At 42.6% G+C, this 20255-nt stretch overlaps 1 protein-coding gene across 7 annotated transcripts in view; it reads left to right on the plus strand.

Annotated features, from left to right (window-relative positions):
• ATP2B2 (ATPase plasma membrane Ca2+ transporting 2) overlaps positions 1–20255 on the plus strand; it is a gene marked incomplete at both ends in the record, with an annotated part of 149395 nt that overhangs the window by 24524 nt on the left and 104616 nt on the right. For all 7 annotated transcript variants that reach the window (XM_081316839.1, XM_081316840.1, XM_081316842.1 and 4 more), the window contains one exon: positions 7170–7367. In XM_081316839.1, coding sequence (XP_081172965.1) covers positions 7170–7367 — 198 coding nt within the window. The remainder of the gene's footprint in view (positions 1–7169; positions 7368–20255) is intronic.

Raw genomic sequence — 20255 nt, forward strand, 5'->3', positions numbered from 1 at the left:
AAATCTGCTAGGATCTGATTTTTTAGAAAGGAACAGCAGAAGCCATTGTGGGATGAGAGGCTAAAGTAATGTATGTGTTTATTTCCGAGAAAGGAGACAACGTGTGTGTCAAAACATCCCCAATGCTGCCACTCTATCTGCGCATTCACTGCCAAGACAAGTAAGCTTCATTATAACAAATGAATTTAACCATATCTTTTCCCATTAGAATACAGATCATAGAACATTAATACGTACTTTCCTTTAAGTAATGCTAGTTTCACTTTGACAAGAGAGCAGTAATTGGTGCTTCATTTTCACATGTATAAGCCAAATATGCAGGGTCTCAGAAAGCATTTTAGAGATTTCCATTTCCCATTCTAATCTAACATTATGTCCATAATTCTACAGTCAGCAAGGTATTTCAAGAACAGGCTCGCATAGAACAATGAATAAGATATGTGATATTTTCGTTGAAAAGTAGATCTCATAATTCTGTAAGAATTCTTTAGATAAATGGTAGAGCCAATGACAATGTTTCTAAATCAAGATTCAGGAAATCCCAGAGATTTTTCACTCCAAGGTCAGTGATGGAGCCTGGATCTGGGAGGAGAAAACGTGAGTTTAAATCCACTTCCACCCAACATTTTGATGACACTTTCAGCAGGACTCCTATCTTCAACAGTTTGGGACAGGAAAGGCTAAAGACCTGAAGAATCAAAAGTTTCTATCACTGCCCAGCCCTGGATTTTGGGGCAGGTTTGGTTCATTGCTCGCATTAGGGCAGAACATTTAGAAAAAATAAAACTTGTCCTCATTTCTGTTCTCTCTGTCGATGCTTTACATTGTTAGACCTATCTACCAGAATAGAAAATTGCTATGCCAAGATAAGAAATGCCACTGCTGCTTCTGGTTTTAAAAAGATGTAATTTATAATGATAATCAAGTTGGCAAGCAAGGTTAATGCATGGTACCATGCAAATGGTTAGGCTGATGACTTAATAGTACTCCTCCCACTTTGCAAAGTTGCCTTTTATTTAATTAAGGCTCTCCAGGAGGTTGACATTTTTCTCTTGCTGAGAAAACAGCTGTATTGTAACTATGAATCCTCCAAAGAGCTAAATGTAATTGTGACTGCTGAGAATCTTTGCAGTACAATTCTAGTTGTTGTCTTTTTAGTGCTAGGAATGTCTTTTTCTGTCATTGCAACCTTCATTGATATTAAAAACTGCATGCTACTCTTCCATAAATAACATTTAATGAGGTGCTTCCCCTAACAGCATAGAATACCCATTGATGGTATTTTATTTCCTTATTTGAATTATTGTATATAGCTACTCATTTCAGATACTGTATGTGATTCTAGGTGTTGTATTGCCTAAGCTGTGTCTGTCTATTCTAAGAGAAGAACAGTTACAACTGAAGAAAATCAATAAAATATGAATCTCAGAATGAGTTTAAACATTTGTTGTGAATTGCCCTACTTGTTCTTTTTTGTTATAGCTTATTCATTAAGCCATGTTTAAGCCAATCATGGCTTGACTCATTGTGCTTTCTGCACTGAATTGCTCAATGATCTCCTTGGTTTAAATGAAGTGATCATGGAAGGTTACAGTCTCCACAGTGTTCCACAATTATCTTTCTCAGTTTTTAGTGTTCACACTCATCAACTGGATGAGTGACCATATGCAACTTACTGCCCTAGATAATGTAACTAACTCTTAGATTCACAAAGCTAATAGTGGCTGTTTAATGGTTTTAATGTTTGTAAGCTACCCAGAGATGCCTCTAGATGAGATGGATGACACATACATACATACATACATACATACATACATACATACAAACATAAAAAAGGTAAAGGTAAAGGTTCCCCCGCACATGCGTGCTAGTCATTTCCAACTCTAGGGGCCAGTGCTCATCTCCGTTTCAAAGCCGAGGAGCCAGCGCTTGTCCGAGGACGTCTCCGTGGTCATGTGGCCGGCATGACTAGATGCCAAAGGCGCATGGAACGCTGTTACCTTCCCAGCGTAGTGGTCCCTATTTTTCTACTTGCATTTTTACGTGCTTTCGAACTGCTAGGTTGGCAGAAGCTGGGACGAGTAACAGGCACTCACTCTGTTACGCGGCACTCGGGACAGAGTGAGTGCCTGTTACTCATCCCAGCTTCTGCCAACCTAGCAGTTCAAAAGCACGTAAAAATGCAAGTAGAAAAATAGGGACCACTACGGTGGGAAGGTAACAGCATTCCGTGTGCCTTTGGCGTCTAGTCATGCCGGCCACATGACCACATATACATATATAACCAATAGTTCCAGAGCAAATATATTCCATATAGAGGAGAAAGAAAGGAGTAGATATACAGAGATATGAGAAGTTCCCTGACGATGGGCTCCAACGTCTGGTTCCAGTGACTGACCTAGATTAGTTCCTGCAATAGATATACATGTTGCAGCTCTTCTGCTTGTCTCTAATAAATACAGATATTCTGGTGAGAAGGAAAGATGGATAGTGGAAGGCCCTCATAAGTGTTTTCCTATCTCTGAAGTACAGGAATTTCCTTTGAGAGGTATATACAATAAGCAGAATACAGTACTGTTTGTCTCCTACGCCCTGCAGTTTGATTGAGATACAGTTAAACATAAGCAACGTTCTCCCTTGGAACATATCAGCCATATAGTTCTCAAGGAAAATCCTGTAAAAGAAACAAAATGAAATAATAGTGGGTTGGGTGTTTTGGAAGGATGCACAAAAATAGAGAAAAGAAGAGTAGCATACTGAATCTAGTAAATGTGAAAAGGTACTGCAAAATATTTTTTTAAAAAATACTTAAAATATTTTATGTAAACATTCTCCTAATGTTAGCTTAGAAAACTAGGGAGTTTTGTAGAAAAAAGATTATTGAACATACTACTTTTCTATTTTTTGTTACGAACCTGATTGAGGCTGTCCCTGGCACATGAAGAGTTCCTGAGTGATTAATTCTGGGTTACTTTGTTTGTTTTATGACATCTAATTGAGTGTAGAATGTGTGAGTCATTTTTGTAAAGAGCTTTCTCAAGGACAAGTCAAGGGCTGAGAGGATGCTGATGTATAAAGGCAGTGGAGGTATTTAGTAGGTTCAGCGTGAAAGAGTTCTGCTTTGAAAACAAGAAGATTGATACAGGAACTGAAATGAGCTTTGTCTATTCTGCTTTCAGAGGTATTTAGTCTGATATTGTCCACAGATTGGTTTAGAATGTACATCGTACTGGCTGTCATGGGGCTTCACCAGAGCTGTCAATCTGTTACTAATGGCAGGCAATTTCTCCCACTCTGCCCCACTCCCCTCTCCCCCAAGGGCTCTCTCCCACCTTTTATGTTGTTCATGAATGTTTTCCAACCTTTTTGGAATAGATTTTCAAGAACCACTAGATGATAGAGAGAGGAATTTCCAAAAAATTGCATTTTTCTGTACTACAAGTTCCTTTCTAAATATTTTCTGGCAACTAAATAATAAAAAAAATTAATAAAATATAGAAATACTATAAATCTTATTTGATTAATTCAGTATCTGAATTCAGGTTCCCATATCTCCTCTTGATTCTAAACAAGGAAATGCCCCACACATTGCAATGGTAAATACATATAGTGTGAAATGAATACTATATTATATATGTGCAAGCAGACATCTTTATGACACCTTGATACTGTATGTGGGTATGAGACATAGTGCTTCTTGCAGCTATTAGCAGAACTGGATAACTGAAGTATAGCTTACCAGTCGTGAGATTTAATTAAAATATAGAGATACTATAAATTCCTTACAGTGGAGATTAAGTATGCAGTCCTGCACATTTATACATGTATTACATTTCTATTAAATATTGTCACAGTCTTGCGTGGTTCAGTGGTGCGCAAACATTTAGCATCTATAGAGACTATAAAATTCAATCCAGTGGATGGAGCAGTTCACAAAGCAATTTGTCTATGAATATAGACCTTCTTTTGGAATTACTAGGAGATAACCGATTGTGTACCATTTTCATCCTAGAGAAGGTCTGTCTATGTGGTCATTAAAAGTTGACATCAACATCACGTAATAAAAAAGTGTGTTGATAAGATTGTCTAAATAATTGTAGAACAATTACTTGTCTCATTTTTTTTATTTTAATTCCATTTATATCCCGCCCTTCTCCGAAGACTCAGGGCGGCTTACAAGCTTAGCAGTAGCCTTCATTCTATGTATATGCCTGCTTATTAGGGCTTTCACACCCCCCCCCCAAGTGGCATTATTACAAAGTCAGCTTAATTGCCCCCAACAATCTGGGTCCTCATTTTACCTACCTCGGAAGGATGGAAGGCTGAGTCAACCTTGAGCCTGGTGGGATGTGAACCTGCACTAATTGCAGGCAGCTGGTGTTACTTAAGGAGGCATTAGCCCACTGCTCCACCAAGGCTCCTTGTGGGGTGAAGCAAGCTCAGAAAACTGTACTGATTAAAAAAATTTCTTCCATGACACTTTGTCAATAAATGAATAATGGTAGGTCAAGTTAAGAGCCTCCATTACTCTTCCTTTCTTTTAGAGAGATTAATGAACAGAATGCTTCATTACACCTCCCTTTTTACATTTCATAAATATATATTTTTTCTTATTAAAACTCAATGGAAAGAGAATATTAAGACACATGAAGAAAAAAGAAGAGAGGAGATAAATGAATAGTAAGAAATCTATCAAATATTGAACATAATGTATCAGAAAGGTGAAAAAAGACTACCAAGATGCAACCCACTCCTATGGGTTACTATAATGTGGGTGGATCGCCAAAGAAAGATGACTGAGTTGGATAGATGATTGTTTCTGCCTTGTTGTCTTGAGATATGTCCAAATAATAGGAAATAACACATTTTTAAACTTGTTTATTCAAACCTTAATTTCATTGTATTCAATTGAGCTTTCCCTTTAGTAAGTACATTTAGAATTACACTAAAGCCAAACCAGGCTTGGTGCCAGATCCTTTGATTTAAGAGTAGTTCTGGAATTATGACAACTAGATAATATTAATTAAAAGATTTATGAACTTGATGAAATATTAGTATCAATTAACTGTGTCTTAACTATTCTTCAGTCAATCTTTATTGATGTCAGTTTTTGTTTTTACTTCTAAAGGAGAAATTCCTTCATTCTGTGGGAATTGTGTATTCATAATGCAAAATAATGCTACCAATTATCATCTCTGTTTTGCTGTGTACTGCCATTAAATTGCACATCTCTCCCACATCATTTTTATTCATTATTTAATTATCTAGTTTGGTAATCTGAGACATTCTTTTGAGGTGGCTTACTTTGCCTTATTTTCTTGCACCCAAAGCAGCAGCCATCTATCATATTTAGTTTTTAAGAATGTTTTTAAGAAACATGGAGGGGGGAGGGGGAGGCAGAATCATTGTACATGAAGATGGTGCCAGAGATTGGTGTTGTAGCATGCATACTCTTTGTCAGGAAGCTTGCTAATTCTCAAGAAAAGTATCTAGGGGTACAGTGATGATAGCAAACTGTGTTGCCCTAGAATAAACTTTAATTGACTTTACACTTAAGCACCTCCAAATACATTGTAATATAATAATTATGTTTTTGAATTGTTACTCCATTGCATTTAGTTGTTCACTCACAGCTTTTTACCATATGCCTGTGAATTTTTCTTAGCACTCTCTTTAAAATGTTAATTTGGAAATTTCATGAACATTCTTCTACAATAGATGCAGTACACCCATGTAGCCTGTTTTCACAGGAATGTTTGATTTTTGTACAAATCCTTTGGAAAAACTGTTTCTGAATGTGAGGAAATGTTATGAAGCATTTCTTGTCAAACCATTAAAGAAGATGCATATTTTTTCCAACTCTTACTTCAAGCTGTTCCTGACTATGTTCAGATGTGTACAAGCACAAAGATTTCCCTTTGCTGGAAAAAATAATATCAAATGATGTCTTTTGAAGGACATTGCTAATTGATACTGCAATTGGAAGAGATCCATAAACATCACTTACAAATCACTTTCTTAAGGTTCTTTAAAGAAGTTGTGCTATCCAGCAGCTGCCCCTGGATTTTCCATTTTAGAGATGCTCACACCAAAAATATACAGCGTACATCCCCTAAAATCATTTTGTTTGTCTTACTCCAATATATTTCTCTGCAACTGTTTATAATAACATTTCCTTGTAGGATCAACACTTTGTCTCCTGATTAGTTTTTTAATGCACTGTGCAATAAACTATGCAGTAGCTAGAGGAAATGACACAACAGTTAATTATAGTAAGAGATTTTGAGTTTGGACTGACTTGAACATTAGGATGAAATATAACTACTTTAAGACAGCTGAATTTCAACTTAAGTTCTCTTTCAGGCATTATGTTAATAAATGGCATTTCCTGGCATATTCGTAAATAGAATAACAGTTACTGTATATATTCCTAGGTATAACATGATATAAATTGGATATTACGTATAGCATTTCTGTTATATAAATGCTCACTACACGTTGGCTGGCTCTGCATCTTTTTATGGCTAATAGAAAACACTTTTGTTTCAAAAGACTCAGATTTTTTTCAGTCTTCTGTTATGCTTCTTTCTCTCAAAGCAATCCCTTAATATTTGAGGAAAGTTCTGGAATAGTATTGAGTAAAGCTCTGAAGACTGATTTAGTTGGGAGAATGGAAAAAAAGTGGGAGGAAACATGTCCAAGCAGAAGCATTTTATTGTTACTAAATGGAACTTAAGGGCAGAAATATTTCACAATACCACCCAATACTTTTCTTAGCTATAAAAACATAGACAGGAAATTGTGAACTTATTTTTATCTATTACTTTGCTAATATAATTGAAATTTTGTAAATTTGTTTGCTACATTAATCCTCTTTTTAGCATTCTGTATAAACATAAGTTGGATTGTTTGCCTGTGGATTTTTAGCATTGTTTTTGCCTAATGGAAAAGCTAGAGTAGAATTGTGTTTCTCAAATGCCTTTGCAAATACCCAGACATCTCTGTGATACATTAGCTGAGAATGAGTTTGCCAAAAGAAAATTACAAAATTGGAAGTCTAATAAACTATAAATGCTAAGTGATAAAAGCAAAAAAGTTGTATTTTAAACCGTAGTTTAAAAAATATTAACAGATTTCTCACTTACTATTAATTTTTCCTTGATCTGTAGGATTACCTGGCACTACTGCTGACCTAGATAAAAGAAGGCTAATTTTTGGGAAAAACTTTATACCTCCAAAGAAGCCAAAAACTTTCATACAGTTAGTCTGGGAAGCATTGCAGGATGTGACTCTCATCATCTTGGAAATCGCAGCCATCATATCTCTTGGGCTCTCATTTTATCATCCACCTGGAGAAGAAAATGAAGGTAAAACTTGTTTCTCCATTGTTTATCTAATAAATATTATTTCCTTGGTTCCATTGTTACATAGGCTTGGGAGCAGCAGCAGGTTCTCTGTTTTTAATATCCAGTTTTCTGCCTATTTCCTAAAGGATTAATGTGATATGACTTACTTTAAAATTGTTCCTCAATTTTGTATCTCTTAATTTCATATGGGAAAATTATAGACTTGAACATAATGTGACCACCTCTGAACTGAACATCATTTTAAGAGGTGCAATGCCATAATGTATATTGTGGCTGATAGTGAATGAAAGAGAAACATATCATATGGCTTGATTTTATTTTTGTCTAACAAATCCTTATTTTCCCCCCTGAATTAACTATTGTAGGTATAAAGATGCAGCAATAGGTTAAAACTGCATGCACATTATGATGAGTGAATCTTACAGAGCATTGATGCAGAACTGTCATCAATCATCCTGACCGCTAGTATATTCCAACTCACATGCTAAATAACTATTGATATTGACAGGGATCTTGGATCTATAGCATAGTCTTCCTCTTGCTGCATGGGTAAATGAGTAGCATTACCAGCAAATAATAGTGGAAGAATTCAATTCCTCCTTGGTATTAACTTAACTCCTCTACTTAGTTTAATTGAAAACAAAATGCCATAGTCCTTGTATACATCTGAAATGGATTGGCCCAGTGTTTCTAGTATTTCATGCATAGCTACAAATTATAAGAAGGGGAAAAAACCATGTCCTTAATGCAAATCTAGTAGAATTGTTGAATAAAAATGCTTCCCATTTTGGCTTATTAGTGGAATCAGAGTAAGGCAATGCTTGATTCAAAATGTGGGTTTTTCTTTGTTTTTTTATAAATCATACTAATAGAAAGAACTTACTGGTTCAACTTGGCCTTGAAAAACAGTTTCTTCAAGGACCAAGTGATAGGATTACTTTAGTTTGAAATATGCCATCAAAAAGCCCTGCTTTATTAATCCTATCTACATCAGTTGTCCAGAAAGCAAAGAGGTGTGTTGTAAAAAATGGAATTGTGTTTCACTGAATTTAATAAACAAATTCAGCCATCAACAGACACTTAGAGATAAATAACATCTACACACCATTAAAAAAGACAGTCAAAAAGCTAAGAGACCACAGCACCTGTTGGCTAGCAATCAAAACTCAGATAAGCAGAGATTAACACCTAGAAGTAAACAATACCCTAATCAAGGAACTACCAAGAATATTTCCACCAATACTGATAGGGCAAGTCATTTGTATATAAACAGAGGGAAAACCCCATTCCCTTCTAGCATTGATACGTTACGTAGTTGGGTAATGAAATGTCTGCAAGAAAACAACCAACTCCCAAGGACTCTGCAATAAACAAATTGTTATCCCAGTGTCACAAGGATCAGACACATTCTTTTCCCTTGGATAATTTCCTAAATTCAGTACAACACACCAGAGAATCAGTGGAGCTTAAAGAATATATATTTATTCAGTCCAAAGTTTTCAAGTGCTTATGGGTGGGCGCCCACAAAGAACTGTTACTTGTCTCCCTTTTTATAAGGAGGAACGCTGTCTATGGGGTCGCGATGGGTTGGACACGACTTTGCAACTAACAACAACAACAGTAGTTTAGAGATTTAGCAAGTCATTATCAATGAATGGAATGTGTTAATATATTGCAAACAAATATTTCCTTATCTTAGAATGAAAATAGATGCCTCCTTATTTATAGTTAAGCATATGTTTCTTTATCTAGAGTTAGAACAGATAGGTCACAGGATATGCAAAAAATATATGTTACCTTTTACATGGGATTTAGTATGATATGTCTATTTTTTTCAAATGGAGAAACTGTTTATTACTACTTACACTATACAATCTTTCTTTAAATTTAAACTTATTGTAAACTTTTTTTTTTTTTTTTTTTTTTTGCCGGCTCCGAAGATGGCGGACGCGCTGGGGAGAGCTCCGTAGCCCCCAACAGTAAGGCGTCCCCCCAGGAGCCCCCCAGGGACGTCAATGGACCCCTGGGGTGGGGCAAGAATTTCGGGCAAAACAGCTGGGTAACTATGCCGCCCGCTGCCTCCCGGAACAACTGCAGGGGTGCCAGGACACCCCTGCCCCGCCGCCTGGGCCGCTGGCGACCGTTATAACGGAGCCAGCACCCTCCGCCCTGCCTCTGCCGCTGTCAACTGCTGAGCAAGGGCGGCGCCTCCGCCGATCAGCTGTGCGGCGGAGGCCCCGGCGGGAAGGATGGCAGCGGCTGCGGCAACGATTTTTTTTCAAGCCCCCAGGCTGGTCGTGGATCCAGGGACGCTGGCAACGGCGATGGCGGTGGCGGCGGGGCGCCTCCAGGCCCCCCCCCTGGCCATCGAGGAGGGGCCGGAGGCTCTGCTCTGCCCCGGCCCCCCCACAGGCTCCCGGGCGACGGCGGCGTCTCCAGGTTATCAGCGGAGACGCCGCGGACCAGCTGGACCAGCTGGGTGGCGGAGGCGAAGGCATCGGCGGCGCCGGAGGTGAGAGACCCGCCCCTGGACCACGGCAGCCGTCGCAGCCATCCAGGAGGGGCCGGAGGCTCTGCTCTGCCCCGGCCCCCCCCCCACCAGCTCCCGGGCGACGGCGGCACCAGCTGGACCAGCTGGGTGGCGGAGGCGAAGGCATCGGCGGCGCCGGAGGTGAGAGACCCGCCCCTGGACCACGGCAGCCGTCGCAGCCATCCAGGAGGGGCCGGAGGCGGTGCCTCCGAAAGATGCGCACCAAAGGAGACGCTGGACAATGGAGGCGACGGCCCGACCCACCTCCTCGAAACATCTTGATCGGAGACGGCAACACCAGGGGCATGACACCAGGGACTCCCGTACCTCTGAGATGCCACGCTCTGGACGGTCCCCAACCAATAGGGGCCATGGAACTGCGGCCGGGAACAACGCCCAGAGGATCAGGGAGGGAACTGTTTGGGGCGGCTGAACCACCGGAGCTGACGCCAGTTAATGGATCCCTCCATCCTGCCTTCTGCCCATTCTCACCCATCTTTGCCCATTCTCTCCCCACAGGACATAACGGGCCTGGGTGCTAGCCACGGTGGCAGAGTGGCTGGGCCATACACCTGCTACCCCATAGTGGTGAGAGCTCTATGGGGTATGCCTCACCCAGAGTACGTTCTGGACCACCTCCGGAAGCAGAGACACAACCCATCGTGAGAGGATGAGGAGTGGCCTGCTTCTGGGGGTTCGCCCGGCCAAGTGGCAGTGGCAGGGCGACGATCCAGATACGCACCTACCCGGCTCGACCCTCCTGCAAATTCACCATCCAGGGGACAGCCTTCCCGGAACCACCTGTGACTATGCCCGTTCAATACTCTAGCATAGCACTGCACGCCCTCAGGGGTTCCCCACTCTCCTGGGTGCGACCCGCCTTCATCACATCCAATCTTGATGACGGGCCCAACCACTGGGCCTCTGAGAGATGGCCGGGCAGGGTCAGGGGCCTCCAGCACATTCCCATCAAGAGGCCCCTGATTAAGTTCTTAGCTAAGTTTTTTGTGGGGTTAGGGAGGGGGGAGGGAGGAGACTATGGTTGCGCGGGAAAGGCACACCTTCCAGCCACCATAACGCATGCCAGGCCCACGGCCGTTCGCGACGGCGTACAACGAGGGCCAGTCGCCGATAACACCCAGTGGCGTACTGACGAACGTCCCATCCCTAGGATGGTGGGGAATGGCAGAAGGTGCACAGACAGAGGGCCGTATCGTCACCGGGAGTGTCATCTCCGCTCTGTAAAGGCGGTGAGACGCTCCGACCCTCTGTTCTCCCCCGGAGGACCCGGGAGCAAAGGTGCGCACCCTCCCATGCTGAGGCTGGTCTACCTGAATGCAAGGTCCGCAGCCAACAAAGCTCACCTCATTCGTGACCTATTGGAGAGTGAGCATGCGGACCTGGCCTGCATCACGGAAACCTGGCTGGGCCCAGAGGGGGGTGTTCCTCTGGTTGACCTCTGCCCGCCAGGTTTCCAGGTACTGCACCAGCCCCGGGCTCATGGGAGGGGCGGGGGAGTGGCAGTTATCATCAGGGAATCCCTTAGCCCGCGAGAGACCACCGTCCCTCAGATGGTCGGGTGTGAGTCTCTCCTACTGAGATTCGGCCCAGGGGCGCAGCTGGGTCTGCTGCTGGCGTACCTACCACCTAATCGTGCAGCGGCGGCCCTACCCGAGCTACTCGATGTCCTCTCAGAGTTGGTGGTTGAATTCCCAAGACTCATGGTCTTGGGCGACTTTAATCTACCGTCCCTGGGAGGATCGTCCGAACTGGCTCGGGAGTTCATGGCTTCCATGACGGCCATGGACCTGTTGCAAATAATTTCTGGGCCGACTCATGAGAGAGGCCACAACCCAGACTTGGTGTTCTTGTCTGGACGGTGGCGTGATGATGTCGGTGGGGGTGCCACAACTGTTACGCCCCTGTCATGGACCGATCACCACCTCCTGCGGCTAGACTTCCCCCTTGCCACCCCCCACCGTGGGTGCACGGTGCCAGTCAGATGGTACCGCCCTAGGCGCCTAATGGACCCTGATAAGTTCCAGGCAGCGCTTAGGGACTCGCATGCACCCCCTGCTCACAGCTCGGCGGAAGCCTTAGTGGAAGCCTGGGAAAAGGCAGCCACGGAGGCTCTGGACCGAGTTGTACCCTTGCGGCCTCTGACCCGGCGCAGATCCCAGCGAGCCCCATGGTTCACCGAGGAGCTCCGGGAGATGAAGCGTCGGAGACGGGGCCTAGAGAGCCGTTGGAGGTCCAGTCGATCCGAATCCGACCGATTGCGACTAAGAATCCTCACCAGGTCTTATCTCGCTGTGATAAGGGTGGCAAAATCCAACTACTTTTCCACCCTCATCGCGTCCGCAGATAATCGCCCAGCTGCCTTGTTCAGGGTGACTCGCTCCCTATTAAACCAAGAGGTGAGGGAGGAACCCTTGCAGGGTCGAGCCGAGGAATTTGGTCAATATCTGCTGGATAAAATCGCTCGGATTCGAACTGGTCTGGACTCCAACTGGGCTGAGATGGAAGAACAAGACATGGACAGTCTTGTCGACGTCATCTGGGAAGAATTTGATCCTGTAACTCCTAAGGAAGTGGACAGGATTATGAGAAGGTTAAGCTCCTCCACATGCTTACTGGACCCGTGCCCTTCCTGGCTGGCCTATGCAGCTCGAGAGGCGACACGAGGCTGGTTCCTAGCGGTCATCTCTGCTTCTCTGAGTGAGGGTCACTTCCCCACCGCCTTGAAGGAGGCGGTGGTGAGACCTCTCCTCAAGAAGCCCACCTTGGACCCATCCTCTTTGAATAACTTTCGTCCAGTCTCCAATCTTCGCTTCCTTGCGAAGGTTGTTGAGAGCGTGGTGGCGCACCAACTTCCTCAGATCCTGGATGAAGCGGTTTATCTAGACCCGTACCAATCGGGTTTCAGGCCGGGCTACAGCACGGAGACGGCATTGGTCGCTCTGATGAATGATCTCTGGAGAGCCCGGGACAGGGGCCATTCCTCTGTCCTAGTCTTATTAGACCTCTCGGCGGCTTTCGATACCATCGACCATGGTATCTTGCTGCGACGCCTCAGGGGACTGGGAGTGGGAGGCACGGTTCTGCGTTGGTTCTCCTCCTTTCTCCAGGGTCGCTCGCAGTCGGTGCTGACAGGGGGACAGAGGTCGACCCCGAGGCCTCTCGCTTGCGGAGTCCCTCAGGGGTCGGTCCTCTCGCCTCTCCTGTTCAACATCTACATGAAACCGCTGGGTGAGATCATTCGCAGTTTTGGAGTAGGGTACCATCAGTATGCTGATGACACCCAGCTTTTTATCTCAACTCCAAACAATATCAGTGATGCCCTAGACGTGATGTCCCGCTGCCTGAAAGCGGTCCGGGAATGGATGGGGAGAAACAGGCTTCAACTGAACCCGGACAAGACTGAATGGCTGTACGTACCGGGAAACCAGGAGATTCAGAACGTCCCACTGCTTAACATTGGGGACAAGTTACTTCCCCCTGTTGATAGGGCCCGCAACCTGGGTGTCCTCCTAGACTCGCAGCTCTCCCTGGAAGACCACATTGGAGCTGTGACCAAGGGGGCCTTCTCCCGGGTTCGACTAATTCGCCAACTACGGCCTTATCTGGACCTGGATTCCTTACGTACAGTCACCCATGCCCTTGTGACATCTCGCCTAGACTATTGTAACGCTCTCTACATGGGGCTGCCCTTGAGATCCACTCGGAAGCTTCAACTGGTGCAAAGTGCGGCGGCACGGACACTCTTGGGAGCCTCCCGATACTCCCATATCACACCTCTCCTCCGTGCGCTGCACTGGCTTCCGGCTGCCTTCCGTGTGAAGTTCAAGGTGCTAACGATGACTTACAAAGCCCTACATGGCATGGGTCCGGACTACCTTCGGGAGCACCTTCTGCCGATGTCAGCACCCCACCGTCCTGTGCGCTCCCACAGAGAGGGCCTCCTCAGGGTGCCACCGCTCAAGGAATGTCGGCTGGTGGCCCCCAGGGGGAGGGCATTCTCAGTGGGTGCGCCAGCCCTCTGGAACACCTTACCAACAGAAATCCGGATGGCCCCTGACCTCCGTACCTTCCGTCGCGACTTAAAAACTTTCCTGTTTCAGCAGGCTGGCCTGGCATGATAGCGTTAATTGGGGTCCCAGTTTGTGTTCATTAGTGTTTCTTATTATTTTTATTGTTCGATCTGTATACCTTCCTTCCTCTGTACACCGCCCCGAGTCCCTCGGGAGAAGGGCGGTTTATAAAAACTAATAAATAAAAATAAATAAATAATAAAAACTTGAAAGAAAAAAATTCCAACATCAGGAATCTCAGAAACTATAATGATGTCTGATAGAGTTTGTAAACAGTCACAAAAATGAAAAATTATCACATTTTTTAAAAAAATTGAAAACTTACATGGCTTCCAGCCTTCCCTTACACATCATAGAATCATAAAGGTATCATTTAGATGTTGAATCCAAATCTTTGATTAGTGCAGAAATCCAATTAAAAGCATCCTGTTTTAGCCTGGCCACTACCTCTTTCAGTAATTGGATCTGCTATCAAGCTATTCTGACACAATAGTTTCTCTTCCCTAAGGATTGGCCCTGTTAAATATCTTTGGTCATCTCTTTATTTTTTTATTTTATTTTATTTGTTAAATTTATATACCGCCCTATTCCCGAAGGACTCAGGACGGTTCACAGGGCAGCTAAAACAGTACAAAAAGAGAATAAAATGGAATTAAATTAGTACAAGCCCACAATTCATAATAACAATAAAATTAAAATTTTAAAATTAATTTAATATAATTTAATATGATTTAATTAAAATACTTTAAAATTTAAAATCCCTCAGTCCAGGCCAGACAATTTGAACAACCAGGTTTTTTAAGTCTTGAGACTTATTCGTTCTTTTTGAATATCCCTTACAATTCTTTTCCACAGATACCTGCCTACAGAGTTCAAATTTCAAAAGCAACATCTGTGCATCTCTCTATTTCTGCTTTTATATTACTTGGGTACATCTCTGTAAATTCTAATTGGCTGTTCTTTGGTGTAATTTTTAAACCATGCCCTGAATCAGTAGTTCACAAAACCCAGCAATAAGGGTGAGACCTCTCCTCAAGAAGCCTGCCTTGGACCCAGCTGTGTTAAATAACTTTCGTCCAGTCTCCAACCTTCGCTTTCTTGCGAAGGTTGTTGAGAGTGTGGTGGCGCATCAGCTCCCTCTGGTTCTGGATGAAGCGGATTATCTAGACCCATACCAATCAGGTTTCAGACCCGGGTACAGCACGGAGACGGCATTGGTCGCTCTGGTGAATGATCTCTGGAGGGCCCAGGACAGGGGATATTCCTCTGTCCTAGTCCTATTAGACCTCTCAGCGGCTTTCGATACCATCGATCATGGTATCCTGCTGCGGCGTTTCAGGGGATTGGGAGTGGGAGGCACGGTTCTTCAGTGGTTCTCCTCCTATCTCCTGGGACATTCGCAGTCAGTGTTGGCAGGGGGGCAGAGGTCGACCTCGAGGCCTCTCGCTTGTGGAGTTCCTCAGGGGTCGGTCCTCTCGCCTCTCCTGTTCAACATCTACATGAAACCGCTGGGTGAGATCATTCGTGGTTTTGGAGTTGGGTATCATCAGTATGCTGATGATACCCAGCTTTTTATTTCGACCCCAAACCACTCCAGTGATGCCCTCGACGTGATGTCCCGTTGCCTGGAAGCGGTTCGGGTCTGGATGGGGAGGAACAGGCTTCAACTCAACCCTGACAAGACTGAGTGGCTGTGCGTACCGGCATCTCGGGATATTCAGAACATTCTATCTCTTTCTATGGGGGGTGAGTTATTACCCCCCATAGATAGGGCTCGCAACTTGGGAGTCCTCCTAGATTCACAGCTTTCTTTGGAAGACCACATAATAGCTGTGACTAGGGGGGCCTTCGCCCAGGTTCGCCTGGTGCGCCAGTTGCGGCCCTATCTAGATCGGGATGCCCTGCGTACGGTCACTCATGCGCTCGTGACCTCTCGTTTAGACTACTGCAATGCTCTCTACATGGGGCTGCCCTTGAGGACCACTCGGAGGCTCCAACTGGTACAGAATGCAGCCGCGAGAGTTGTGTTGGGAGTCTCCCGATACTCCCATGTTACACCTCTGCTCCGTGAGCTGCATTGGCTCCCAGTTGTCTTCCGGGTGAGATTCAAGGTTCTGGTAATGGTTTTCAAAGCCCTACATGGCATGGGTCCAGAGTACCTTGGGGATCACCTGCTGCCGGCGTCAACTTCCCTCCGCCCTGTGCGTTCCCACAGAGAGGGCCTCCTCAGGGTGCCACCGGTCAGAGAATGTAGATTGGTGGCCCCCAGGGGGAGGTCTTTCTCTGTGGGCGCCCCGGAGCTATGGAACCAGTTACCGGTTGAGCTCCGGACGGCGCCCGATCTTCGCTCCTTTCGCCGCGATCTGAAAACATACCTGTTCGAACAAGCCGGCCTGGCCTGAGGGGGGATTGGTGGGGTTTTTACTATCATTTTATTGGGGTTTTATTAATGTATTTATTGTTGGGCATGTATTTAATTACTTTTTAATTTTTGTAGCTTTGTGTTTTTTCTTGCCCTGTACACCGCCCTGAGTCCTTCGGGAGAAGGGCGGTATAGAAATATTAATAAATTAAAAAATTAAAATTAAATTAAATCTGGCGGGCCCCAGGGGGAGGTCCTTCTCTGTGGGCGCCCCGGATTTATGGAATCATTTGCCGGTTGAGCTCCGGATGGCGCCCGACCTTCGCTCCTTCTGACGCGATCTGAAGACTTATTTGTTCGAACAAGCCGGCCTGGCCTGATCGGGGATGGGTTTAGGTTTTATTGCTATTTTAAATGTATTTTAATCTACTGTTGTAACTTGAGCATCTTGTTTAATTCTTTTTTAGTTTTTGTATTCCTGTACTTTTATATGTTTGCCCTGTTCACCGCCCTGAGTCCTTTGGGAGAAGGGCGGTATACAAATAAAATTATTATTATTATTATTATTATTATTATTATTATTATTATTATTATTATTATTATTATTATTATTATTATTATTAGCCACAAAGCTATGCAACTCCTTCTGATATTGTTCTGTACCAGCCTGCTACCGGCCCTGCAGAAAAGGCAGGGACAACCCCTTTTACAAGAAGGCAAGAGACTGGAACTAAGCCTACCAAATTTATGGATACAAAAGCAAACAAGACACGAACCATGAAACAGGAGCTATTCAAGCGGTTGCCTTCAGCAAACCAGCCCTCCCACGCATTCCCCTTTTATACAGTTCAGGGCGTGGCTTCTCTCTGCCTCCTTCCGAGGTGCCCCATTGCCTTCCTCTGTTTACTCCTGATTTACTGCCTCCTGCGTCGGGCGTCCTTGAACAGGGCCAGCTGTGGGTCATCTTCATCCACGCTGTCAGGCTCACACAGCTGGGTCTGCGTCGTGACCAGGTGGGAGGGGCCTGGCTGAGGGCTCTCATCAGCAAGCTCTCCAACCCCCTCAGCAAGCTCTTCAACACCCCCCTCCTCCTCTGAGTCATCCGACCCAACTGCCGAACCCACAGGCTGACCCTGAATCACAACAGATATAAGGACCTCCCTCCAGCATATACATAACAGAAGAATAAAACCAGTGCCTTGTGTTTGTATGTGACATCTGGCAACCAATGCATATCACAGAGCCGTGGTGCTCTGTGATATGGAAAGGATCAGGATCTTTTCAAGTTTCTTTGTGCTGCACTTGGTTTGTATTTCATATCCAAAGGTGCAACGTCTTGAGGTACATAAAGAATGTGGCATTGTTTCCTGAACAGGTCATCCTGGCCTTTGTTGTGTTTGGCAAGTTCTGTACTGTGTTTTAACCATGAAAAGATAACTCAACATTTGTGACATTGTTTTTGTAAGCCAAGTTTCAGAGGAACACTTATTACAAGGATAACATCACATCTCTACAAATGCATTTTAATTTAATGCTAGTAAATTTGATAAATAAATAAAAAATGATAAATTGTCATATATTTTGGCTACTAAGACCCTACTGGGACTTTCTAAAAGAATAGCGTTAGGAGGTTTAAGAGAATTAAGCACATTTGTAAATAAATATCTGCAGTGTTCCTTTTAGATTGATAAGACAGCATTGTATGTTTTACTGAAAATGTTCTACTAATTGATATATTATTGTATGTACGATCATGGTTTATAAATATATACATATATTATTGTTATATAAAATCCATTATCATATATACAAATTGTTTATAGTAGTACAAAATGTATTGTGGAAAGGAAAATTTTATGCAAAGCTATATCAGATAGGCAACCATGTATTAAAATGGGTATATTAAGATAACCCCATGTCAACTTATTTATTGAAGGACCAGGAAGAAAAACACAAGAGTAGAGAAATAAGCAAAACTAAAATAAATACAGTACTATACTTGCTAGATTCATTTAAAAATCAGTTTCAGTGTGGGATTTTGACTAAATATTTTGGCCTGATTTTTTTTAAATACTGGAAAATTTTATAGGTTTCCCCCACTGACATGAGTGCTTCAGCTGATGATTGAGAAAATATTTCCTTCAGGATCTTCCTCCTTTTCCACATCATATATAATAATGGGCATGGTGACTAGATTTATATTTTATTACTTTTGCCATTATTAAAATGTTAGAAGTTATGGTTAAGTTTAGGGAAGTTTTATTATTGAACCTGAAAAAAGACAAGTCATTTGTTAACAGCGACAGTCCGGTATATTGCAGGACCCTGGATTTGCAAATGTACTGGTCTCCTATTATAAAGTAAGAAAGTTTTGAATACATGTTATGAAAATGTTTTGGTTGGGTTCCATCAATCTGAACATTTTTGCTCTCATGATAAAGCATGGTGTCTCTTTTCTATGAGAAAATATTTTACAAGTGTGACAGTTCATGTTCTGGGAAATGTGGAAAAAATAACATTTAGTATTAGAACTTTACTGCCTTTTCCACACTCATTAATAAATTATTCCACTCAAAATGTTTTAAAGCATTTCTTCATGAATATTTGGATAGTTTTTGACAGCATATTTTCAGAATGCTTATATTGGGAAACGTACATGATACCAAAAATGTTTGCATTGTTTTCCATTGAAATTTGGGCATTTTAGGAATAATATTTCCACTTCGCCTATTCCAAATTGAAATTAGCAAAAAATGGCTAAAAATGGGAAAATAAATAAATAAAGTAGTTATGCTTAGTAAGCTAACATATTTACTGAGAAGTAACTTCTGTTGCATTCAGTTGGGCTGAATAGATCCAAGATTGAAGGCTAAATATTTTGTGTTTAATCTGAAAGAACTATGTTTGCAAATATAATAATGCAGTCTTCTGCATCCCTGTACAGAAATAAGTCCTACTTTATTAAATGAATATCCTATGGGAATAAATAGCTAGCTAGCTAGATTTATATACATAAAAAAGATTTCCTCTATGCTCTGTGAAATTTATAAAGTGAATTGTTTGAATAGGATAATTGTGGGAGAGAAAGAACAGTTAACACTGAATAAAGTGGGAAAATCAAATGATGCATCTAAACGAGGGCAGCTTCAAGATTGGCACAGTATAATATGAAATGAGATGTACATTTGATCAATCACTGACCATCTGTCATCCTATTTCTCTGTCATATTCAATCCTTCTCATATTCTGTATGCTTCTCTTCCTATCTGTCTTAATGTCTTAATGTTTACCCCATCCATGCCCTCTCCCATATATATATATATATATACATATATACATATATATATATACATATATACATATATATATATATATATATATACACACATATATACACACACACACACACACACATATATATATATATATATTGTATATATATATTGTATATATATATATACTGTATATATATATACTGTATATACACATACTGTATATACACATACATACACGTATACGTATATGTATACGTATGAAATATGTTTCACAATATAAAATAATACATTTTTCTTTCATTTTCTTGCTATAACTTCTTTTCAAGCTGATGATTTTCTGTAATCAGTACAGATAAGGGCACAATATGTATATTATGTTTATTCATACCTTCATGTAAATTCATTAACCCTTGATTTAGAGCTAGCTGAAATTCAGTATTTTAAAGCTTCCAGTATTAGCAGAAAAGAGGTAAGAGGTGCAATGGAAAGGAGAAAGGTCTATGGAGATTCTCACTCATCCAGGTCATGGTTGTCCCAAATGTGCTTTTTCAAGAGGCAACTGGACTTTCTTTGTTTTTCCCTGAAGATGTTTCACTTCTCATCCAAGAAGCTTCTTCAGTTCTGACTGAA

The sequence above is a fragment of the Vipera berus genome (genome assembly GCF_964194415.1).
Source record: "Vipera berus genome assembly, chromosome: 2".
NCBI lineage: Eukaryota > Metazoa > Chordata > Lepidosauria > Squamata > Viperidae > Vipera > Vipera berus.